We start from the raw sequence: 22,232 nt of genomic DNA, 5'->3' as shown, positions 1-22,232 counted from the left end.
AACTATTAAGGAAAAACGAATCTTTCTTTCACACACATAACATTTATTTATATTGAATTAGGCATAGTGTATAGATTCGCAAAAGTTTTTATAAATATTACCTGCGTAAGCAGACCTCATCCTCTTTCCATGCACTTCGCTCGAACTGACTGTTGTTTTCGTTTTTGTTTGTTCATTATCATCCAAATATGGTTAGGTCTATCAATGTTACACATCTATTTACAATACATAATTGCGTGGTGACTCTTTGATTTGCGTTAATCGCAACATCCTATTGTGGTTCTCTCGTTTCATTTTCGTTTACAATATTCAGAGTTTTAAAGCAGTTTTGCTTTCCTTATTTCGACTCCTTCCTTCGGTTACGTACGACATACGACTACACTCTACTAGTTTTCCAAATTTTCTAATTAATTGCTTTGCTAAAATTGTTTTGCGAACAAAAACAGGCTTACTTCGAAAAAATGTTAAAACGCAATCCTCGTTATACATACAGTGGGGAGCAAAACTGAGTACAAGCTCATAATCACAGACTTTCGACGCCCATAGCAGCCCAACAAATAAAGCCACGCAAACAAACTTTTTTCCCTACGTAAATACTTGAATTCTTAACAAACAAACAATACAAGAACGAATACAAACTTCTAAATAATGAAAAATAAAAAACCAAAAAAGCTCGCATGTACTCACTTTTGCATTTTTTATAAAAATTAAAGAAAAACATAATATCAAAATTTTGTGCATAGACCCTCTCAAAGCGCCGAACTTAATCCGATTGAAAACATATGGTCAATCGTGAAACGACGGCTTGGGCAGTCCGAATCAGCGCCATCTCACCTAGGCGATCTCTGGGGACGTGTAGATGCGGAATGCAATCGTATTCCAAAAGATATTTTTGGGAATTTGATAGAGAGCTTTCCAAACCGTATTAAAAAAGTAATATCTAATATGGGTCTATGCACAAAATGTTAATATTATGATTTTCTTTCGATTTTATAAAAAGTGCAAAAGTGAGTAGGTGTGAGTTGTTTTGGTTTTTTATTTTTCATTCTTAGGAAAATTCTTATTCGTTCTTGTAATTATTGTTTATTTGTTTAGAGTACAAGTATTTATATGGGGAACAATTGTGTGTTGCTATGGGCGGCAAAAGTCAGTGATTATGAGTATGTACTCACTTTTGCTCCTAACTGTATGTTGAATTCCTGCGGCTGCTCCTTCCCTGCCACTGCCACTGCCAATGCCACTGCCAATGCTGCGTTCCACTCACTAGTTGGGCCGACAATTAAGACAAACATTTAAACACTAAATTTAAAACATAAGCATCCGCACCCACATCCACCGTTTCTCTGGCGCTACTTCCTTTGCTTGGCGGTGGAAGTGGCTGCAGTTGTGGGAGCTTCGGTTGCTGTCTCAGCCGTTGGCTCCTTGCGTGGTGCTGTTGATATGGTCAGACTGGGGCTGGCCGGCTTTGTCGTTGTCATCGAAGTTTTACAGCCACTGCTCATGGGCTTGGTTTTGGCAGAATCTAGTACAGATTTAACTGAAACAAAAGCAGTTTTGATGCCAACAGGTCCGCATCATTGATAGTGGAAAAAGCTCTTACCCAACTCAACCTTCTTGGGCTTTCCTACAGTCTCCCGCTCCTGCTTGTTGCCCTTTATCTTCTCCGGCTTCTCCAGGGTCTGTGTGGGTGACGATGACTCCCCCTCAGTGTACTCCTCTATGGCGGGCATAAATCCCTCGGACGCACTACTGCTGTCCTGGGTGCTGGTGGGTGAATCCTTCTCCTCGGCAATTCGGGGCAGCAACTCGCAGCTGGCCAACGTAACGACGGCGGACGAGCTTGGATCAGCGCCTGCCACTGCTGGGGCACCAGCACCAGTCCCTGCCACGGACTGTCTTTGTGATTCCTCCGATGAGGGAACCAGCTGTTGCGGCGCTGTTCCATTGCCTCCTGTTCCGACTACTCCTCCGCCAGGTGCAGCACCATTGCCCCCAGTGGGTGCTGATGTTGATCTCCAAGTGGTGGTCACCACCCGCTGATGACTTGGTTGTTTGATGGGCGGCGAGCAGCAGAGAGGCGAAATCTTTGTTTCGGCACTGCGGGGGTGCAGTCGGTCGGGCGACAAGGCGCGACGCAGCAGAGGAGAACTCGGTTCGGCCGACTTGGTCCTAGCAAAGCCGCCCTTCTTGGTGTTGGCATTCACCGCCGTCTGCAAGGTGGGCAGCGTGCTCCCCGGACTGTACGATTGCGTGGTATTGGAGGCCCCCGGCTGATGACCGACCAACGGAAAGGCCAGCGGAGACGGGGACCGCGTAGGCGACGACGGCAAAGGCGAGGGTGATGGTGTGCGTGCCAGTGGGGAAAGCGGAATGTGACCAACAGATTTCCTACGATTTGGCAGCGAATTGTTGCTCGAGGTGTGCAAGGTCTTCAGTCCGCCGGAGGGATTGCTGGTGCTGTTTCCACCTGCAATCACGGCGGTGGCGGCATGAAGCTTGTGCTTAAGACCATGTAGAGTAGATGGACGTTGATACAGCTGCGGAACGACGCCGGTGGGAGAAACTAGAAACACACAAACAAATTGGAGCATATTTCTTCTGGAGCATGTTTGTGTCTTATTGTTTATAATTTTCCTTGGGAAAATCCCACTCACCAGGGACATTTCCCACAGAGGTGGGGCTACTGCCGACAGCAGCACCCACATGTGGGAGCAGCACCACCTGCGCAGGGGGCTGGGCCAAGGGCAATTGCACGCAGTGAGCTGATGGTATAGCCGGGGCAGCGGCAGCGACAGCGACAGATGCAGATCCACCATTAGCACTGTTCGAGCCCCCATTGCCACTGGTGGCTGTGGGCGTGTTGGGCGACGAGGATGATGGTGAAGTGGACTGTGACGAGGAGTTTGCTGCCGACTGGCAGCAGCTGCTGCCGTGATACGAAGAGTCTAGTGGCGACAGGTTCCTGGCCGATGGAGTGGTGGGTGAGCTGGTGCCAGCGGAAAACTGTCGGGAGAAGGTAGAAGGGAAGGGAGAAACATAGGTTGGATTAGCGGATACTTGATGGTTCTGTTGATGATGACTCACATGACTCACCTGCTGCATCTCCGCGTTCGCACGTTTGCTGCTTATCCGGCGGAACAGCGAGGTTTTTCGCTTCTTATCGTGCTCCCGTTTGGTTTGCTTCTTCTGACGATTCAAGCCCTTCTTGGCCAGCTTGCTCTGCATTATATCACGCTTGCGGCCGCCGCTCTGTATGCTGGTGTGCTCCAGCGGTGTGGCCCTCAAGGTGACGTGCTCGCCTCCGCTGAGGAGCAGCTGCAGCACCTGCGTGTGAAACAGGCCCTGCACGGGCTCGCCATTTACATGGGTGATGAGATCTGCCGGCCGTAGGCCAGCCTCAAAGGCCGGACTGCCCTCGTCCACGGCCATGACGAGATGATGCATCGTATAGAAGTCCGTGTCGCCATAATAGACGCGTATTGTGTGAACAGTGAAGCCAAAACCTCGAGGGCCGCGTCGAATAATGATCGGAGGCTTCAGGTTGGTCACCAGCGGCGACAGCTCTCGACACGGGGACGTATCCCTGGAGCTGGCCGTGCTGGAGCCATTGCCTCCTCCACCTGGTGACTGAATTCCACACAGCTGTGCGGCCAATTGACTATTGTCCAGGGACGTCATCAGAGACAGACCCAAGGCCGAGGCGGACTTGACAATCGATCTCGAGCGATGGTGCTTCATGCTGCCACTGCTGGTGCCGTCCATGGACTTGGGCTGGTGCTGCAAGGCCAGCGGCGATTGCTCTCTTGGCAAAATCATGTTCTCAGTCGACGAGCTGCCCGCTGAGATTGTCTCATCCTCAATGGAAATGGAGAAGCGCGGCAGAATATCCCGCGCGCAGACACCTTTTCGCTTGCGATTGATCTGCGGCGAGAAGTCGTCGCTGTCCGTCTGCGAGCTCTCCGGGGTGCTGCGGGAGAAGCTGCCCACCGTTGTCGCTGCGGGTGCGGCTGCGGCTGTGACTGTCGCTCCTGCTGCCGCCTGGCTTTGAGTCTGAGTAGCTGGCGGAGGAGTGGCCGGGGTACTAATGATGGTTGTGTTGGTGTTTGGTGGCATGCTGTGCCGTTGGTGCAGCCGCTGCGTGACAGCCGGTGTCGGCTGCTGCAGATAGTGCTTGAGCATCCGCAGCTCAGCATCGTTGCCAATGGTGACGTTGTGCAACAGTTCGGGCAAATAGTCCGCATCTGGGGTAGACGGCACCTTCAGGCAGCTGGAGGAGAGCTGAAACGAAGCGAAAGAAATGCGATTGCTGGAATTCGGAACGCCTTGGATATTTCTCCCTAAAAAGCTCACATCCAGTTTACGCAGTTGTGGTGTATTCAAGAACTTGTTGACAGCTCCCTCGTTTGATGCTGCTCCTGCCCCCGTTCCCGTTCTGAGTTTTGGCAAGGCACCTGTCGAGGTGCTGGCCGCTGCCGCTGGCATTGGCATTGGCATTGCCTGGGCACGGGACGGCAGGCAAGTCAGGGTGGGTGGTGGTGGTGGTGTGGCCTTCGCCTCATCAGCTGCAGTTGTTGATGTGGATGTCGCGTGACGGGACCAGCTGTAATGCTGTTTTCTGTATTGCGGCGTATACGAGTTGAAGCTGCCGAAGACGGGAGTGTCGTCCGTGTCATCTGTGTCCTCCCCAGCCAGATCATGGTTATAGCGATCCATGCGAGCTGTTTGAAGAGAAAGATTATCATTAGCGATCCCTTAGCGATCAGATTAGTTAAGCCCTAAATTATCAGCGAAATATACTATCAAAATAGCTGGTATCATCCTCATGCGAGAGCTGAGGAACAAACTCGGCTTTTTGGCGCAGCAACGAATTCCAGTCCATGCCCAGGAAATACACATGCTCCTTCATCTCCATGGCGCCCGTTTGGGTGCCCAAACGGTCGCGCGGGTTCTGCTGCAGCAATTGCGTTATGATGTCCTTCGCCTCCGACTGCACCGGCCAGTCCTCGCTGTCCGGCCACTCTATGTCGTCGTTGACAGTATGGGCAAACAGTTCCTCGGCCGTCTCGCCAAAGAAGGGCACACAGCCGATGAGAAACTCGTAGAGGATGATTCCCATGGACCACCAGTCGACGGGCTTGCCATAGCCCTGTCTCAATATAACCTCCGGGGCAATGTACTCGGGTGTGCCGTACACCTGAAACAAAGAGCGGATGGATCGGTATTTTGAAGCTCTCTTTTTGGGGGCTACCCTGCTCACCTGCTTATCGGAAAACTGCCGCGTCTCCGAGTCAATATAGCCCTCGTACAAGTTGGTTGCCAGCGACATGAGGCCCATCTTAGAGAGGCCGAAATCGGTCAGCTTGATGTGGCCCAGGGCTGTGATCAGCAAGTTGTCCGGCTTCAGGTCGCGATGGACAATGCCATAGCTGTGCAGATACTCCACGGCTAATACTGTTTCGGCAAAGTAGAACCGAGCCATGTCCGCCGGCAGCGGTCCAATGTTCTTCAGAAGGGTGCCGCAGTCGCCGCCCTCCACGTACTCCATGACCAGGCACAGGTGTTTCTTCGTTTCGAACGAACAATACATGCTGACCACAAAGGGGTTGTCGGCAAACGACAGTATGTCCCGCTCGGCGAACACCTGCTCCACCTGGTTGCGCAAAATGAGATTATTTTTGTTGATTTTCTTCATGGCGAAGCGTTGACGGGTCGTCTTGTGCTTCACCAAGTAGACGGCTCCGTAGGCACCATTTGAGATCAGCTTGGCAATGTCAAAGTCATTTTCGTGTGGCAATAGCTGTGTACCTGCGCCAGTGCCAGTGCCAGATCCCGATCCCGCACCTTCTCCCGCCTCGTTCAGCTGACTAACCGCCAAGGCGAAGCTGGGAGCAGGCTGTGCGTCACACGCAGCCACTGGCGTTTGTGGCGGCTGCTGTGGCGTACTAGTTCCACTGGGGTGGACGGGATAGTCCAGAGCGACGGCATCGAGGGCCAGGCTGCTCAACTGCTTGGCGGCACTGGTGAGAGGCGAGTTGAGTAGCAGAGATCCGCCCTGCTGCAGTGGGTCCGCATCCACTGTGACCTGCTCCGAGCACATCTGCTGTGTTTCCCGCAATTCCTGCTGCAGCTCGGCAATGGGATCCCGATTCAGGCCCAGTTTGTGTATGATATACTGCGGTATATCCGCCTTAATAACAGGCATGGCCTTGGCATGACCCTCGGCCGCCTCCAGCAGTTCGTAGAACTCTTGGGGATCGAACTCCAGGCACTCGAGCAGGCGGGCCGGGCGCGAGATGATTAGTAATAGTTTTTTGATCACGCCACTCAGCTCGGCGGCTGCTTCCGGAGACTTCTCCTTGGTCTCAACCAGCAATCGCTCCAGATTTTCACTCAGCTCGTAGAAATATTGCGAGGTAATCAGCTTCGCCTCCGATTTGTGCAGGCAATCGCGGGCCATTTCCAGCACCTGATGGTGCACAAACCGCACTATGGGCTGGGAGTCCCGAAAGCTGCTGCAAGCAGCACTTTTGTTCTCATTTATAAAGTGCTTCAGACGCTCCTCCATCTGCTGGGTGGCCTTGGGAAAGCGCTCCTTGTACAGAGTATTCATCACCGCAATCTCACTGTCCACAATGGGCGAGCGCGAGGGACTGGATAGCGATCGAGAGCGTGGACGAAAATGGGGCGACAACCGTCCAGGGGCGACGCCGCCTTGGCCTGCCGTGGAATTCGAGGCAGAGCAAGTGCTATTATCTTTATCCTCACCCTTTCCGCTACAGGCGAGGCTCAAATCAGCACAGCAATTCATGCAACCTGCAACCGTAAGCTTCTGGGGCTGCAACTGAGATGTCTTGGGCTGTTTGTGCAGCTGCGGCTGCTGTGGCTGCTTCTGGGCAGCGGCTAGCAACAAAACACAATGCCTGGGACAGTGCTGCTTGAGATGCTCGGCACAGCAGGCGCCGGCGGCAACAGCGGCAGCATCAGCATCCTGGACGCACGGCGGAATGTTGTGCGGCAATTGGTTGAGTGCCTCCTGACTCGAGCACTGGGACTGCAACAGAGCGTATGATCAGATACAAATTCATTCAAATTCATTCGTTCTTTTCTCATCAACTTTACCGATAAATTAGAGCTGCCTGGTGTGGTGCCATAGCCGGAGGAGGGCAGCGATGCCACAGACCAGCGACGTCCGTCCACCACTCCGCGGCACGAGGCGATCCGCTTGATCGGAGCAAATGCAAATGGCATGGGCGAATTGAGGCGCGGACTGTCCACGGGACTGGCCGAGTACGGAGAGTGCGCACGCGAGCCGCCGGCCGAGGCCACAGCAGAGGCATTCGTAACCAGGCTGAGACGGTGATGGGCGACACCACTGGAGGAGGAGCCCCCAGTGCCAGTGGAGCCCGACCCCGCCCCGCCGCCCGCCGACCCACGCATCACCACACCATGGAGATGATGGTGATGATGCTTGGCCAGACCAATGCCCGCACAGCTGCCCGACCGCGAGATGTTGTGGCCAGGCGAGGGCGAGGGAACCGCCGAATGGCTTTTGGCCTGAGCCATAGACGGACCAGCACCAGCCAGCTCAAGACGGAAATAGTTGCCAGTGAGACAGGGAGCCGATTTTCCCAGCGATGAGTGCCGCATGCGTAGCAAGTTGGATGCTTCTGCAAAGTGAAACAAACAAAATTTCTCGTAGGAGTGGGTGGGCAGTGGGCGTAAGCATTGCCGCTCTTACCGCTGCTGACGGCGCGCAAGGAGTTGGTGTGTTGCTGATAGGATATCTTGCGGAGCAGAGCCGTATAGCCACGTGAGTGCAATGAGCTGGAACTGCCCGATAGTCCGCCGGACGAGCTCTTGGTTAGGTTCAGGTTTCTCAAAATCGAGGAGCTATTCGTGCTATCGTTTCCAGTCGACAGCTTGGCTGGCGATGTGGGAAGCATCTCCAGGCCGCTGCACGACTTTACGCTGCTATTGCAGGAAGGGGCGGCTGCTAAATCAGCTGCTGCGGCTGCGGCCTGATCTGAATCGTCAAAGATGAGAACCCGGGCCGAGTAACTCGACTGGGGACGTATTCGTGAAAGATTGGCTGTGCTCAGTTGACGCTTGGCCACAGGACTACCACTCATGGTGGAGGCCGTTGACCCGCTGCTATCAACGGACAGGGATATGGCCAGGGCGTCGCTGGCATCTATTTCGCTGGCCATACTCCGATTGATGAACTCCTTCTCTTGCTCGTCGCCCTTCTGCGGCGTTGAGGTGGATATTTTACTGCCGGTGGCTGCGGCTTCTGTTGCGGTTGCTGGGGACGATGTTGTTGTGGCTGCCGCACCTTCCGCTGAACGGGGTCCCACTCCCGACAACGACGAAGACGTGTCCTGGCGACTCATGGTCTTGATTTATACCTTTTGATGTTAGCGGTCTTGCCTTTAGTTCTCCTTGTTGGTGGTGTAGTTGCTGTTGCTATTGCTGTTGGCTGGCATGTCGTCGGCGGCTGTAATGTAAATAAATTAATTAGCACACGGCTGGCAAAGGTTTTCCAAGTTTTAGTTCCCTTCCGGGTACATATAGGAACCACCATATCTCGTCTGGTTGAATTTCCACATTACACAAAGAAAAATAACAAGGGGAATTGGGGTAAAATTTTGAACAAACGAATACATATGTACATATGTATGTGTGTACGCTTATGTAAATAAAGAAAGCATGTGCCGCTCTTCTTCGGTTATCCTATGACAAATTGCGGATCCATACACTAAATATTGTGGATGTCAAGCACTTGTCCGTCCTGTTGGGCTCATTTACGGATGCAGGGCGGGGATTAGGCTAAAGGAACGTATCTTGTGATGTTCTGCACGGACGGCGACGTCGCTGAGTTGTCGTAGTCCGATTTCTGCGGTTATCAGCGCCCAAGTTTGTTTTTGTTTAATTTTGGTATGTTTAGTAGCATTTATTTACACACCATAAATTCACACATACACACATGTCTGGTCGTGCTCTTGCGTGTGTTCGTGTCTATATTTGTTTAAATTTCGCCCACTTGAGGCGAGACGAGCGAGTTATTCACATGATAATTGGGTTCGCAATCGCGCTGACTATTTGCTTAAATTTGATTATACAGAGCCCAGTCGCCACTATCCAAGGGCAAGGGATTTCTGGATCAAAAGTTTTTGAAGGCAAAAACCACTCCTTCCCTTTATGGCCGCCCACACACAGTCACAGCGATTACGGTGGTTAGGAGCAGGGCAGGGGAGGCCGAGAATCAAATCAATGTCTCTTCGCCATTCGAACACTTGAACATTTGGGAGACTTAGCTTATGACCTTACATTTTGTACACACTATTGTTGCTGTTGAACAAACCACTTTCGTGGGCCAAGCAGGCCCTAAAATGAATATTAATAATTTTAACAGCGAAAAATCGTTGTAACAATAATCAGCAAAACGGTCACACTCATAGTGATGATAGCAGAGTCGGACAAGGCAGCAGCGCCATCGATAGGGCTGTAATCGATACATTGAATGATGTATCATTTGAACCGTGAGAAATGAAACTTCATCGAATGCATTTGCTAAGTTTTGTTTATTTTTACGTTTTTTTTAGAGAAAATGTAAATGTACCCGCCTTGCTTAATATCTTCATTATTTAGAATAATCAGAGTAAAAGCAAATCTATTATTAATGAGAATATAGCAGCTCTAACAATTCGTTAGCCATAATTCATGTTTGTACTATGCGAGGTCGGGTAAGCGCTAGATATGTTCCTTTGGGACGTTGACTGCTGCTGGCACCCTGACGATGGCTCTTCCTTCAGATGATTGTTTTCCTGGCACCATTCAACGAAGTCGTCGATAAGTACAGGCCAGGCACCTTCCGAGTCGTAATTACTCATCCGATCATCGATGTTGGTGGCAAAATCGAGGAGCAAATTCCAGGTGTCTCGCGATATGGCTCGCTTGTGTTTCTCCTCGAGGAACTTGCACCAAATGTCCAAGAACTTGAAGCGTCCGCTCAGAACTATGCACCAGTATGCAATTGCCATATCCAGATCGATGCTCTTCTGTCCCGGATCCTTGGCATAGTTAAAGGTGAAGTGATAAAAATCCTTGAATTTCCCAGCATCATTCAGTTCCAGCTCCAGCAATGGCAACTTCGACTTGAGTTTCTCAATGCTATCGATGCCCAGGTCGCACATGCCATTTGTAAATTCATCCCGTGAGAATTCGCACTGTACCTCGGCGTGAAATTTCCACGCAATGATCAGGACCAGCTTTGAGTCGGGTTTCAGGTCTAGGTCTTCTAGGAATCGTATCACGCCCTGAGAACTAATCTTTAGCGGATCACTCGGATCGCGGTATCGCATAAATAACTGCTCGATGCGTTTCCGATCCAGCTCGCGGTAATAATACTCGGGATTCTGAAAGTAGTTGTCACTGGCCAGATCCATTTTCCAGTCATTCTGTTGCAGACAAAAAATTGCAGTCTGTTCCCCCGTCTGTGTCAGCGAAATAAACTTCTTCACCTTGTCGCGATGCTGGCTCGACTTCAGTTTGTTCTGCGGATAAACGAATCAATCGAATAGTTATAAATAAATATTTGTTATAATAGATAGACGGACAATGATGATGCCCAGGCGAATTGCATAAATACAACAACAAAAGTGCGTAAGCTGGCGCTGCTTACTAAGGGTAAGAAGATGCTTCAGCGTCGCACTTACAAGGCCACCAATTTCCCACACGGGCCTATGCATCGCCAAGGCAATTTCATTGCACTTTTAAAATAAATTCATTGCTACTCACCATTGCTGTTTGAATAATTATTATCTGTTTATTCAACTAAGTTTTTTCTGCGTTTGCGTTGTTAGTGGCCTAGAGTAGTGTTGTCGAAAAATCGATAGCGCTATCAGTTTCATCGATGTTTGGAAAATGAGCAGTGCTGCCAACTCTGTAGAAGTAAAAAACAGCTTTAAAAACACAACATATATACACTTTTCATTATTTTGTCTAATTCGACCTGCCACCCGAGTCCTTAAATGACGGACCTCCAGCCCAAAACTTCGTATCGTATCGATATACATCAAAAGCATAGATTGGTAATTTTTTGCGTATAAGTTTTACAAAGAAAAAATAGAAAAACCTAGCTGAATATATCTATATTTGAAATAGCCAGAATTCCTGTTATAGCTATCTGCAAATTAGACACCATCGATAGTATAACCCATCATAATTTGTGATCGCATATCGATAGTGAAAATAGTGTTGTGTAGATTAACATATCTGACTCAATATTGATTTTACAATAACAAAAGAATGCTACAGAGATATAAGGTTCTTAAAATGTTTGATTTTGGAATCATCCTGCTTGGGCTCCTGCTCAGCCTAGACTGCATTGCTCATGGCAGCGATATCACGGACAAGGTCTTCGGGAATATCAAAGAGGGCATTGTCGCAGCCTTTGGAGACTTCAACTCGGACGAGCTGACGGACATATTTGTCATTAGTGATAACATGAAAACGCTGCAGATACTCTATGGTATTTACATACATTTGGAAAAGCCCTCCCCTATATTTTTTAATTCTCCCCTGGCGTAGGTCACGACACGGAGCCCTTACTCATCCCTGGACCGTATTGCACCTACCCTGGCAAGACGATTGTCAGTGCTGTTCCGGGTGACTTCGATGGTGATGCTCTGATGGATGTGTTGGTGAATCTCAAGAGCGACGAGAAGGAAAGCTATGACGTGTACATCAATTGGGGCAACACGACAGAGATAATCTGCTCCAAGCAGCCTCTCTTCAAAAGCATTGGCGAAGTGATGGCTCTTGACTTTAATCGGGACATGATCCTCGACTTATATGGTCTCGATAGTGTTGGGGATCGCACATTCTGGATATTTAACAGCAGCCGAACGCATCCCGAGGTGATCCATCAGGCCGTGCCAACTGGAAGTGCCGGAAATAGTCTGGCCATTCCAAATGCTAATGCCTATTTAGATTTGAATGAAGACTTCCTGGCCGATCTATTTCTGCAGACACAGGACTCCTATGAGATCTGGTACGGCATCAATGAACGAGATATGAAGGAGAACTTTAGCTACCAATACTCCATAAAGTTCCAACCTATTGGCGATAGTGACTACCATATTGGCCAGGCCGTCTTCATGGACTTTGAGCTGAAAGGAGTGCAAAATATTGTGATTCCATTTTGTATTCTTGCGAACTGCCTTAAATCCTCAATTATGGTCCACGATGGCAATGACTTTCGAAATCTCCATGTAAACTTTAGGGATCCCCAGGGCATCACGTGGGCGTTGGTGCCGCCTGTTCCGGGTGATGTTTACTTGAGGACCATTACGGCCAGAAGCGGGGACTTTAATTTGGATGGCTATCCCGATCTCCTCCTCACCTTGCAGCCGTTAAACGTAGCTAAGCCGGTGATGCAAACGTTCCTGCTGGAGAATGTTCCCTGCACCACATGCGAGAAGTCGTCGAAGCGGACATTTGAGGTGCGCTGGAACGCCCTGTCACCCATGGGAAACAACACAGTGGCTGGAGCCTTCTATGATTTCTATCAGGACGGAGTGCTCGATGTGATTCTCATCCAGAAGAATCGGAACGGCAGCTACAGTCCGCTTGCATTCCGCAATACCCTTGACTACGATGCCAACTTTGTCAAGGTTATTGTTCTGACGGGACTGGATAACAAACAGAATTCAGAGCGTCGCACCCCTCTGGGCAGGAAGAAGCGTACATATGGAACGAATCTCCCTGGACCGCGCATCACCTACAGCACAACCACTCAAGATGGCGACCAGCAGTGTGGTAGCAGTGTGCAATTGCCTCAGGCATCCTATTTTGCCCTCCAACTACCTTACACCTGCTTTGGCCTTGGACGAACACCCAACTTTGTAGATCAGCTGGCCGTAGGCCTAGGGAGCAAGTGGCGCAATTGGACACAGTTGATTCCGAACTCGCAGATCATTGTGGTGCCCAAGCCGCTGAATGAGCCATCGCACTGGAAGGCTCAGCTGTTTGTGACCCCCAGTAAATTGATCTTGATGAGTGTTGTGGCCCTGGGGGGCACTTGCCTGGTCATTATCCTTATCATATTGGTGCTGTACATCAAAGAGAAGCGAGAGGATAAACAGGAGCGCTTGCAAGAGTCCCACAGATTCCATTTCGACGCCATGTAACGCGATAAACTAACTTTAAACTAAGAAATCTTTACGTGTCAGCCTAGACAGTTGATTAATTTTATTATTATTATTTAAATTGTGTAATATGCCCAATATAAGGACTTCTCTACATTTTTGCATTGGGAGCTACATAAATAAGTCATTAGTTGTCTTTAGTAATTGAAAAAAAACAACAATATTCTGTTGGAGCCACTTAAGACGTCATTCACATCGAAGCTCCTAATGAAAGCAGTAGAGTGTGCCCTTTACATATGATATATACGATTATGGTTCAAGAAATGTGATAAAATAAAAAATTAATAAAGAATAATGATGTTTGAATTAAATTCTTATTGGCAAAAGGGTAACTGTAACCGTATTTACTGTTCTGCCTACACGAAATACATGGGGTTCGTTTTCAGGAACTCTGGAACAATCAACCGCTTTGCGTATTCCTCCTTTGGAGTGCGGAACTTGGTGCAGCTGTAAGAGAAGCAGTCAAGATATGTACCGTCAGAACGAATATACGTAACAATAATAACATTAATATCGCACCCAGTGAGATAGACACGTCCACGTGCCGCAGCCAAATGTGCCAAATATGCCGGAGCCGGATAAGACACTGCGCGGTTGCAACGGGGAAACATGTGACAAAGATTGTATGTTAATTGCTGCAGTAAGTCTATATCCAAGTTGCTCTTATTCTCAATCACATTGTAACGCGTCGGCTTGGCCGTCCCCTGAATCGACTGATGGCTGACCATGAAGAACTGCATCTCATTGGGATGGACAATGGTGCGATCGACGACCGTTCCCGGATCTACATTGTTAAACTTGTTGTATTGCGATGGAGTTCCGTTCGGAAAGAAGCGTGTATGATGCCGCTTAACTACGATGACGCAGCAAATCTTGGGATTAATGCGCATCTGATAGGAGACGAAGGGAGATTAGCGATCGAAAATGATGAGGCTTCGGGAGGCAAGACTTCAACTTACCTCGCTGCAGGCCGCAGAAATTCCCCTCAACTCTTCATTCTTGATCTTGGGAAACTGACCATCGCTCACGCCATCACGATAATAGACAATGTGCTCGGGATAGGATTTCCGGAACTGATGATAGACACGCAAGTGCTCAAGAGTTATCGACTCCATGTCCTCTATCTCCTCCAAGGTCGAGCGTTGCAAGCGATATTGCATGTTATATGAAGCCCCGAATGGATCATGGGAGGCGGCAACACCCACCACACTGGGGATCTCACGCTGATCTGGCGATGGATGAGTTACATCAGCACCCAAGAACATCGCATTCTTTAGCAGACAGCGGGGGTCATCCTTCAGCTTATGATTGATGCCGTTAAGCTTGGAATTGACCTTAAGCATAATGTTGCCAATACACTGCAGGTTACATTTACGCAGGACTGTGTTCTCCTTGATGCATTGTGTGAGAATTCCATGCTCCAGCTCAGTCTTTTGCTTCACGACATCATAAACGGACCCGGAATTTGGTATAATAACGAACACCAAATCAAATTTATTTTTTTTGAAATCAAGGAAATGAGAATCCAGTTCACGCCCATCCCTGTAATTCCGTATCTCGGCTTTGTTATTCAGGCACACATTGACGGTGCCACTCAGCTCAATTATCTGCAAAGAAAATTAGTCAGGATCTGAGTGAAATTCTGCTTCCAGCCGTGCACAACTTACCATGCCCTGAAAATCGACCACACTCATGTAGTGAATCTTACCGTAGAGTATAGCCCATTTATGTGTCTTTGGCTTGGGGTCATAGAATTGCATGCGATCCATGCGCCACGAACCGTTCCTCACTGAAGCCAAATTGTTATTCTTATACTCAACCTGAGGCGCATTGAGGGTGCGTGTATTCACCACAATGAAGTCGTTTTCCAAGCGAATGCCAAAGTGGCTGATGGTCGGATCTAAGTTGTGTTTGAAATATTCGAGCAAGTGGATGATCTTGGCCTTCCTCTCGTTGGTGGAAGTGGCAGCATACTTAATCATGGCCGCCACCTGATTAGCTCCATCCTTGCGCTGCAATGCGATGTAAAGAAATCAAATCAGGAAATTATTTGCAGTGAAAGGAACTTGTTGAACTCACATTCAGGGCCTGCCCATCCTCAATGCGACATAGTTCGATAGGCAAATAAATGTTTTTCAACGGCGGCCCAACATGCAAGCAGAGCAGGTTCGGATACTTTAAATTATATTTCCGAGACCGGAAGTACTCTGCAACGGTCGTTTGCTTCCCATCCAGCTCAAATTTCTGACTGCTAGCGGGAAACTTGGAAAGCCCGTTGACTCTGAAGACGCGAGGGGCACTGGCAAAACAGGCAGGCGGATCGTATACTATATTCATGCCCTTTAGGAATGATTCGATATCGTAACGCCTGTAGTCAAGATTTGTGCTTTTCTCAATTTTCTGGCGCTGATACTGCTCTAAATATTCAATGATCGTCATGGCCTTCGGAAAGGACTTGTGCGATATGTCCACATTAACAAACGGACGATCGCCAAGCACGAATGCTTGATAGAGTCCAACTAGAGCTTCGTAGCCGTCGTTCAGATCAAAGGCTTGACCGGGCTCTGACCTTTTGAAGAACGAGCGACCGGCGCGTATGGCGGTGTTATGACAGGGGGCCGCCAACACAACCTCCAGACACTGCAAGGCTCTCATGGGCTTGTCATATATCTTATTCTTCATATAGCTGCAAAAATGGAAAAATGGGAAATTGCATTATGCCGATTCTCTGCCGACACATTTGGTTCAATATAACGGTTTACTCACTTTCTCAGCGAGTTCAGATCGACCTCCAGGTCCTCTGTCTCCTTGAGTTCCAGAGTATAAGTCAGAGTACGGCCGTGGCGATCTAATATCTGGACGGCAAGAAAGCAATATTCACTTCAAAGGATCCTCAAGCTCGGCGAAATACACAACAGCACTTACTTTCACTTCTTGGCCCTGGGAGCTGCATTTTAGCTTCACAGCTGAGTAGGCCGATGCACGTCCATCAAATGCGGCAATCGCACCGCCCAAGTGTTCAACTCTGTACTGATCAAAAGCCTGACGATAGAACTTCTTAGGACGCTCTGGCGTGACACATCGTAGTGGTAGGCCACAGCTGGCATTTTGTCCAAGTTAACGTCGAGGTAATTGACAGATACTTGACCTGGTTTTCCCAAAGTTCCACGCTTCATGGTGCCTGCTGGGAGAGGCGGCAGAGCCGCGCCACCCTGCTTTTGGGGTGGTCCTCTCTGTTGTCCGCCTCCTTGCTGCTGCGGTCCTCTCTCTTGTCCGCCTCCTTGCTTCTGCGGTCCTCTCTGTTGACTGCCTCCTGGCTGCCGCGGTCCTTTTTGTTGTCCGCCCCAGCCTTGCCCGGCCTGAGAGCGCTGCTGGTGACTGTCCTGTGTTCGCCATCCTCCCTGCTGTAGTTGGGACCCAGAAGCGGCGGAGCTTGTGGATGGAGTGGGAGTGGCTGGGGGTCTAGCGGGTTGAGTGGGTCTGTTCTGAGCACCCGGTGCACCAGCAGCTGCTCATAATTTTAGTGGAAAACAAGAAAAATATTAAAATCTAGTGTTTTCCACTAAACAAAGGAGTGAAATCTTTCGTGCACATGTCAGCCCACACCAAATTGATTTCATCAGAGGCTCGGCGAATTTCGTGATTCCCCCGTATGTATGTACATATGTATTTACAATGCTTATCGGAGGAATGGACGTTACATATTATATATACATATGTATGTACATACAACATATACATACAGAAGATGCTAGCAGATTTTGTTGTAGTACATTTGTAGTGCATTTCACTTACCTTGTTGTTGTTGTGGCTGTGCTGCAGGGGGCACAGGCTTCTCAGCCTCCTTATATTCTAAGATTTTAATGAAATACGATGGAGTAAGTAACATTACCTAAATAATGCAATTTTTTAGTATTCTTACTATTTTTCTTTCCCATGTCTGAGACTTTCTGATGCGTGAAAAAGCAACTAACTGATTGCAACTGATTGCGTATTGCTGCACTATAATGCAGTTAAACAGGTTCTGTTCGTTCGGGTTTCAAGTCACACCGAAAATCAACGAAATTAATCCCAATTAATTATTCGTGCAGTGCTACCAAAAAACAAATTTTCATAACGAATTTATCAAAAATTATAAACAATATTGAACAATGTACGCAGTGAAGGATTTATCGATACAACAGATTTTACATTCTAACTAGTGTTGTGTTGCTCATGAGTGAGTGAACAAAAAAGTGTTGTTCACTTAAGTGAGCAACTGAACATGTTCCTTCCAAGCTGTTCTTTTTTGTTCACTTGTTCTTTTTTGCTCACTTGTTCTTTGTTGGTCACTTGTTCTCTACTCACTTTTTGCGCAATTTTGCTCCTCAAAGGGCATTTTGCGTTCTGACAGTTGTTGCTCATATTTGCTTTTACTTCACACTTTTTGTATTACCGGCAAAACTGTTTATTCTTTTGAAAACTCAGTATGACGCTCAATTCAAAGTATATTCGATACTTCGAAAGTATAGTGAAATAGTAAAAACTGAGCAATCTAAGTGAGCAATGAGCAACTGAGCAATCAGGTGAACAAGTGAGCAATATGAGTGAGTTGACTCACTTACTAAAAAAGAACAAGTGAACATGTTCCCCAAAATGAGCAATGTTTACCCAACACTAATTCTAATATATATTCTACACATTTGCTACATAATGGAAGGAAAAAGAGGAAGTGGACAACAGGCAACACGGTCCAGAAAATGCAACGCATGCAAGTGAATTTCACTCCATTTGCCCAATGTACCTTGCCGATTTTGTCTTCACAGTATGTTGTCCTCACACGCGAGGTGAGTTCATACGAATCTTGAAATTTGTCTTGGCAGTTTTTTTCCTGTTGTCCATACCTCTTTCTATAGCCCATTACGACTCATGTTTTCGTTCGATTATGAGCGTCTGACCTCAGAAATATACCGAAATTTAAAATATACCGTAAAAATATACCAATAATACAATTTTGTTTATTTATAAACGAGGGGAAACGTTGTGAGCCGTGGCTAGGGCCGGGGCTATACATATATACCCGACACTTAGTCAGTGTGGTTCCCCTCTCTTGTAGTCTCTAAGATCTAGGCGCTCATCGGGACGGACAGACAAACATGGCTCAATCGACTCGTCTATTGGCTGATCATCAAATATATATTTGTATACCTTATGGGGTCGGAAACGGTTTCTTCTGGGAGTAATAATATATAATTTTGAAGCATGAATTTAAGGAACAGAACCACAAACATCGGGACACGAGATTTTTATAATATGCTAGGGAGCAAGCCCCCTGCGCACACTGTAGTGGCCAGTGAAGCAAACCCAGATTAAATTCCCTAATAATTTCCCAGATATAAAGCAGATTCAAATCACGCGCCAACTTGATTAGTTCGAACACCAAGGCTTTAAAAACAGCTACTTCGAATATGGAGCTTTAATTGCTCGAATGTTCTTTTTCGTCTCTCGAGACCGAATTCCATGGAAGGGTCCCGTTAAAGCTCGTCTATGCCGCTTAAGCCGACAGCGACGGTGAACACGCGGATCAATTCCATTTTTCTCCCAAAACACTTCGGTTGTGCCTGTGCCAATAGTGGCAAACTCTAGTGGAAGTTCACGTGTCCCTGTATTACATAATACATACCAAATTACATAACTGCAAGTCGGCGGAGAATCGACTAAAAAGCAAGATCAAGCTATATTGTGTGGTGAAAGTGCAAAGTGCTACGTAGAGAAAAAGAAGGTGATTATAGAGGAAAGCAGGTTTGGTACATTCACTGAATTCCGAATCTATTACAGAATCTCTTGGTCACTGGAGGTCTGCCGTGCTTTGGCGCTCTCACGCCTAACCCCCCCACGCAACCTCCAGTGTCTTATTTTTGGCCGCTTCGAATTACCAGCGTTTCCGTTGTACGGACGATCTGTATCGACCTTTGCCCTATAAGCGTATCTTGCGAGATGCAACTCAACATCCTTGATGCGGAATCGACAACGCCTAGGAATTAAAGTGGAAATTTATGTCAGCTAAAATTGTGCAGAAGATGTGAATACAAGATCAGGAATCGGAATTTAGGGTGACCTGGGTCGTGGACAACATGTGATCATCGATTCGTGAGTACGAACATACCCGCGAAATAGCAGGGTATAGCAGCGGTGCAGCGTAATGAAAGGGAGAGCGTGATAGCTCACACGCCAAGAGCGAGCTTTCGTTCGAAGAGAATTCGGACATATGCGTGCGTATGCACACACATAAACGTGCATTAATTTGATCATCGACATTCTCTTTGCTTTGTCTTGTTCTTTTCTTTTGCTTGCATTCTTGTGTTTGCACTTCAATTAAATTTGACTTTAAATGAAAAATCATATAAACATATACAGTTATATTAAGGAATATCTTTCCTATAGAATTAATTTCTTTATCATATGTCTTAAGTCCTTTCCTAATCCACTCAATGTTAAGCCTTGATTCACTCTGGCAATGTCGGCCAAAATATCATTCTTTAATTCTTTACTATTTTTATATAATTAATATTGTTCCACAGCTACCGAAGCAGTTCATTGGGCCCAACGAGCTCGTCAAGGAAAGTGTTTGAATTTGGTAATGATCATTAATTTCGTATTGAATGGAAATGTTGACCTTCGTGAGTAAAAAGGCTCAGTTTTGCTATGAATTGTATTTTATATTCTTAAGTTAATGAACGTTTTGTTATATATGAATCTTTTGAATCTTGATTAATAGAACTATTTTGAATTAACATGAATTTGGAATAAATAACAACCATTCTGTCTAAGTACATAATGCCAATGATGCATCGAGTGTAATAATGCAGCGGTAGTTACGTTAGGGGCCATGCCAACATCGTTCCACGCATTGCCGAAGAAAGGGAGGGTATAGAGGAACTAGTGATCTCCTACACCTAGGATCACTAAATTAAATACGTGACTACCGGATTCCTTCTTGCCATCTAGGCCGACCGGGGATTGATTACATTTGTTTTTTTTTGTTTTGATCAAAGTAGATTCTGTGTCAGTGCACTTAAATTTTTATAATATGGCGAGAACAAGGAAGTATAGGGATAGGAAAGACCCCGACCCCATCCGGCGAGCTGAGCCCAGAGCGCAGTATAGTGCACTAACCCCGATTCCCTTTCCTGCTGAGGCTGCATTGCCAACAAGATTTAACCAGCCCGTAGCCGTAACATTATAAAATGGCGCCCAACGTGGGGCCGAAGACGAAACGACGTGTTATAATCGGAAAAGTGTAGAAAAGATACGATTATTTCCAGATGAGGATAATTCCGAACGGTTGGAGTAACCTTCGTGCTTCACGGTTAAGCTCTGTTAATACATCCATTAGCCTGTTAATTAGAAAATTCGGTATATCGTGTAGACGTGTAGTCAGCTTTTGGAATGGAGATTTCAATTCGACTGAGTAGGGATTGGTCTACCAAGAAATGACGGCGTGAACTGTATAGATGTCTGAAGAAAATATTTTAGTAGAATAAAGATGTTAGTGCCGTGTATCTGAGCTGTGGAATTTGCGATTGCAATTCAGGATTTTGTATTGATCGACCCAACCAGACGCACGACCACTTTCAACTTTATAGGAACATGACTTGTTCGGTACTTGGAATGGCGGGTCTTAGAGAAACTTTGAGTTCCCGACGAGTACCAAACATAGTCTAATAGGAACCTTTAATATCCATTTAATTCAATAATCATAGAGGCAGAAGAGAGGAGTTACACATCGATGTAGAATTGGCATTTGTGGAAAAGACAGAAAATATTTTGCTGATTGAAAAAAAAACGAGGGGGAACGTTGTGAGTTGCTGCGGACAACGCAACTCTACGGTTATACCCGATACTAAGTCAGTATGGCTCTCCTCCGGCAGACGCCGCTAATATTAAACGACACGACAAAGAGTGCGTGCGAGAGAGACAGAAAATCAGTCTGAGCGTGACGTCGGGCGCTGCGTAGCCACTGCAAATTGATTTGTTCCTATTGGCTATAAAAATGATCTGATCTGATCCAGATTCAGCAATCTGATAGATATGGTCATTATTATTGTGTATTGCGCCTTTTGTCAAATATTAAATAGAGAACGACGCGTCTGTGCTCATAAGTGGTTTATTCAGAACTGAAGAGATGACATGTGTACATATGTACTTACATACGAATAGGAGAGACGAGAGATAACAGAGGCTCTCGCTGTTCATGTACATTATGTTAATTAGCGTTGCCAGACAGATCATATTATGGTTACACTTCAAATTTCAACACTTTTGCTTAAGCATAATATTTTGTGATTACAATGTATTAATCAATTAATCCAAGCGATTTTACAAATCTATAATGCTTTTGCTTACATAAACTTTTGGTTAATACATCGGCAACGTTTTTCTGTGTGGATACATATTCAAGTTTTATCTCTTTACTTTCTACTTTGTCTCTAACAAAATGATATTTTAAATCTATATGCTTTGTGCGTTTATGGTGAATAGGATTTTTCGCAATATGATGCGCACTGAGGTTGTCACCATAGATAGTCATTGGCCCTTGATTTGAGTATCCAATCTCTTGCAACAGACCTTGTAGATATACTGCTTCTCTAGCGGCTGTTGATAGCGCCACATACTCTGCTTAGGTGCTGCTCATGGCGACGACGCTCTGCTTGGCTGATGTCCACGAAAACGCACTACCAGCTAGGAAGAAAACGTATCCGGAATATGATTTTCGGTCCAGCTTGTCATTTGCCCAATCAGCATCGGCGAACCCTTTTACTGGCTCTCCAGAATTTTGGTAGATGATGCTCATATTCATTGTGCCTCGTAAATAGCGCAACACATGCTTAGCTGCAGTTTCGTGCTCCACATGAGGGTCTTGGTTTCGCTGTGATAGTTTGCTCACAGCATGAAGAATGTCGGGCCGGCTCAAAACTGCTAAGTACATGAGCGAACCAATAAGTGATTGATAATATGTCTTATTTACCTTTACACATTCTTCAT

At 47.0% G+C, this 22,232-nt stretch overlaps 3 protein-coding genes and 1 pseudogene across 3 annotated transcripts; 1 reads left to right on the top strand and 3 right to left on the bottom strand.

Moving 5' to 3' along the window:
- Positions 1-22: 22 nt before the first annotated feature.
- On the bottom strand, positions 23-9,464 carry LOC108150870 (microtubule-associated serine/threonine-protein kinase 3). The gene is made up of 10 exons (XM_017279173.2): positions 9,328-9,464; positions 7,739-8,494; positions 7,120-7,667; positions 5,258-7,051; positions 4,798-5,194; positions 4,351-4,718; positions 3,085-4,278; positions 2,655-3,003; positions 1,601-2,563; positions 23-1,537 (listed from the first exon to the last, which is right to left on the bottom strand). The coding sequence occupies exons 2-10, from the start codon at positions 8,388-8,390 to the stop codon at positions 1,350-1,352; spliced, it is 6,453 nt and encodes a 2,150-aa protein (XP_017134662.1). The 5' UTR covers positions 8,391-8,494; positions 9,328-9,464; the 3' UTR covers positions 23-1,349.
- A 179-nt stretch (positions 9,465-9,643) lies between these two features.
- On the bottom strand, positions 9,644-10,903 carry LOC108151038 (DCN1-like protein). Its single transcript, XM_017279406.2, has 2 exons — positions 10,798-10,903; positions 9,644-10,553 (listed from the first exon to the last, which is right to left on the bottom strand). Exons 1-2 carry the CDS (start codon positions 10,798-10,800, stop codon positions 9,708-9,710), a joined length of 849 nt encoding a protein of 282 aa, XP_017134895.1. The 5' UTR covers positions 10,801-10,903; the 3' UTR covers positions 9,644-9,707.
- Positions 10,904-11,242: 339 nt separating this feature from the next.
- Positions 11,243-13,499, top strand: LOC108151033 (T-cell immunomodulatory protein). The gene is made up of 2 exons (XM_017279393.2): positions 11,243-11,530; positions 11,590-13,499. The coding sequence occupies exons 1-2, from the start codon at positions 11,308-11,310 to the stop codon at positions 13,188-13,190; spliced, it is 1,824 nt and encodes a 607-aa protein (XP_017134882.1). The 5' UTR covers positions 11,243-11,307; the 3' UTR covers positions 13,191-13,499.
- A 4-nt stretch (positions 13,500-13,503) lies between these two features.
- Positions 13,504-17,241, bottom strand: LOC117186241 (annotated as a pseudogene).
- Positions 17,242-22,232: the final 4,991 nt, after the last annotated feature.

Source organism: Drosophila miranda, chromosome XR (assembly GCF_003369915.1).
Source record: "Drosophila miranda strain MSH22 chromosome XR, D.miranda_PacBio2.1, whole genome shotgun sequence".
NCBI lineage: Eukaryota > Metazoa > Arthropoda > Insecta > Diptera > Drosophilidae > Drosophila > Drosophila miranda.
This window is presented reverse-complemented; position numbering and strand designations above follow the sequence as displayed.

What these genes read in the sequence shown, in the direction of transcription:
- LOC108150870 (XM_017279173.2), bottom strand. Translation starts at nt 8,390, where the DNA reads ATGAGTCGCCAGGACACGTCTTCGTCGTTGTCGGGAGTGGGACCCCGT. An exon ending in CAGGCAGCTCTAATTTATCG is followed by an intron (nt 7,052 to 7,119) that starts GTAAAGTTGATG and finishes GCTCTGTTGCAG; the next exon opens with TCCCAGTGCTCGAGTCAGGA. An exon ending in CTCTGTGGGAAATGTCCCTG is followed by an intron (nt 2,564 to 2,654) that starts GTGAGTGGGATT and finishes GTGTGTTTCTAG; the next exon opens with TTTCTCCCACCGGCGTCGTT.
- LOC108151033 (XM_017279393.2), top strand. Translation starts at nt 11,308, where the DNA reads ATGCTACAGAGATATAAGGTTCTTAAAATGTTTGATTTTGGAATCATC. An exon ending in AACGCTGCAGATACTCTATG is followed by an intron (nt 11,531 to 11,589) that starts GTATTTACATAC and finishes CCCCTGGCGTAG; the next exon opens with GTCACGACACGGAGCCCTTA.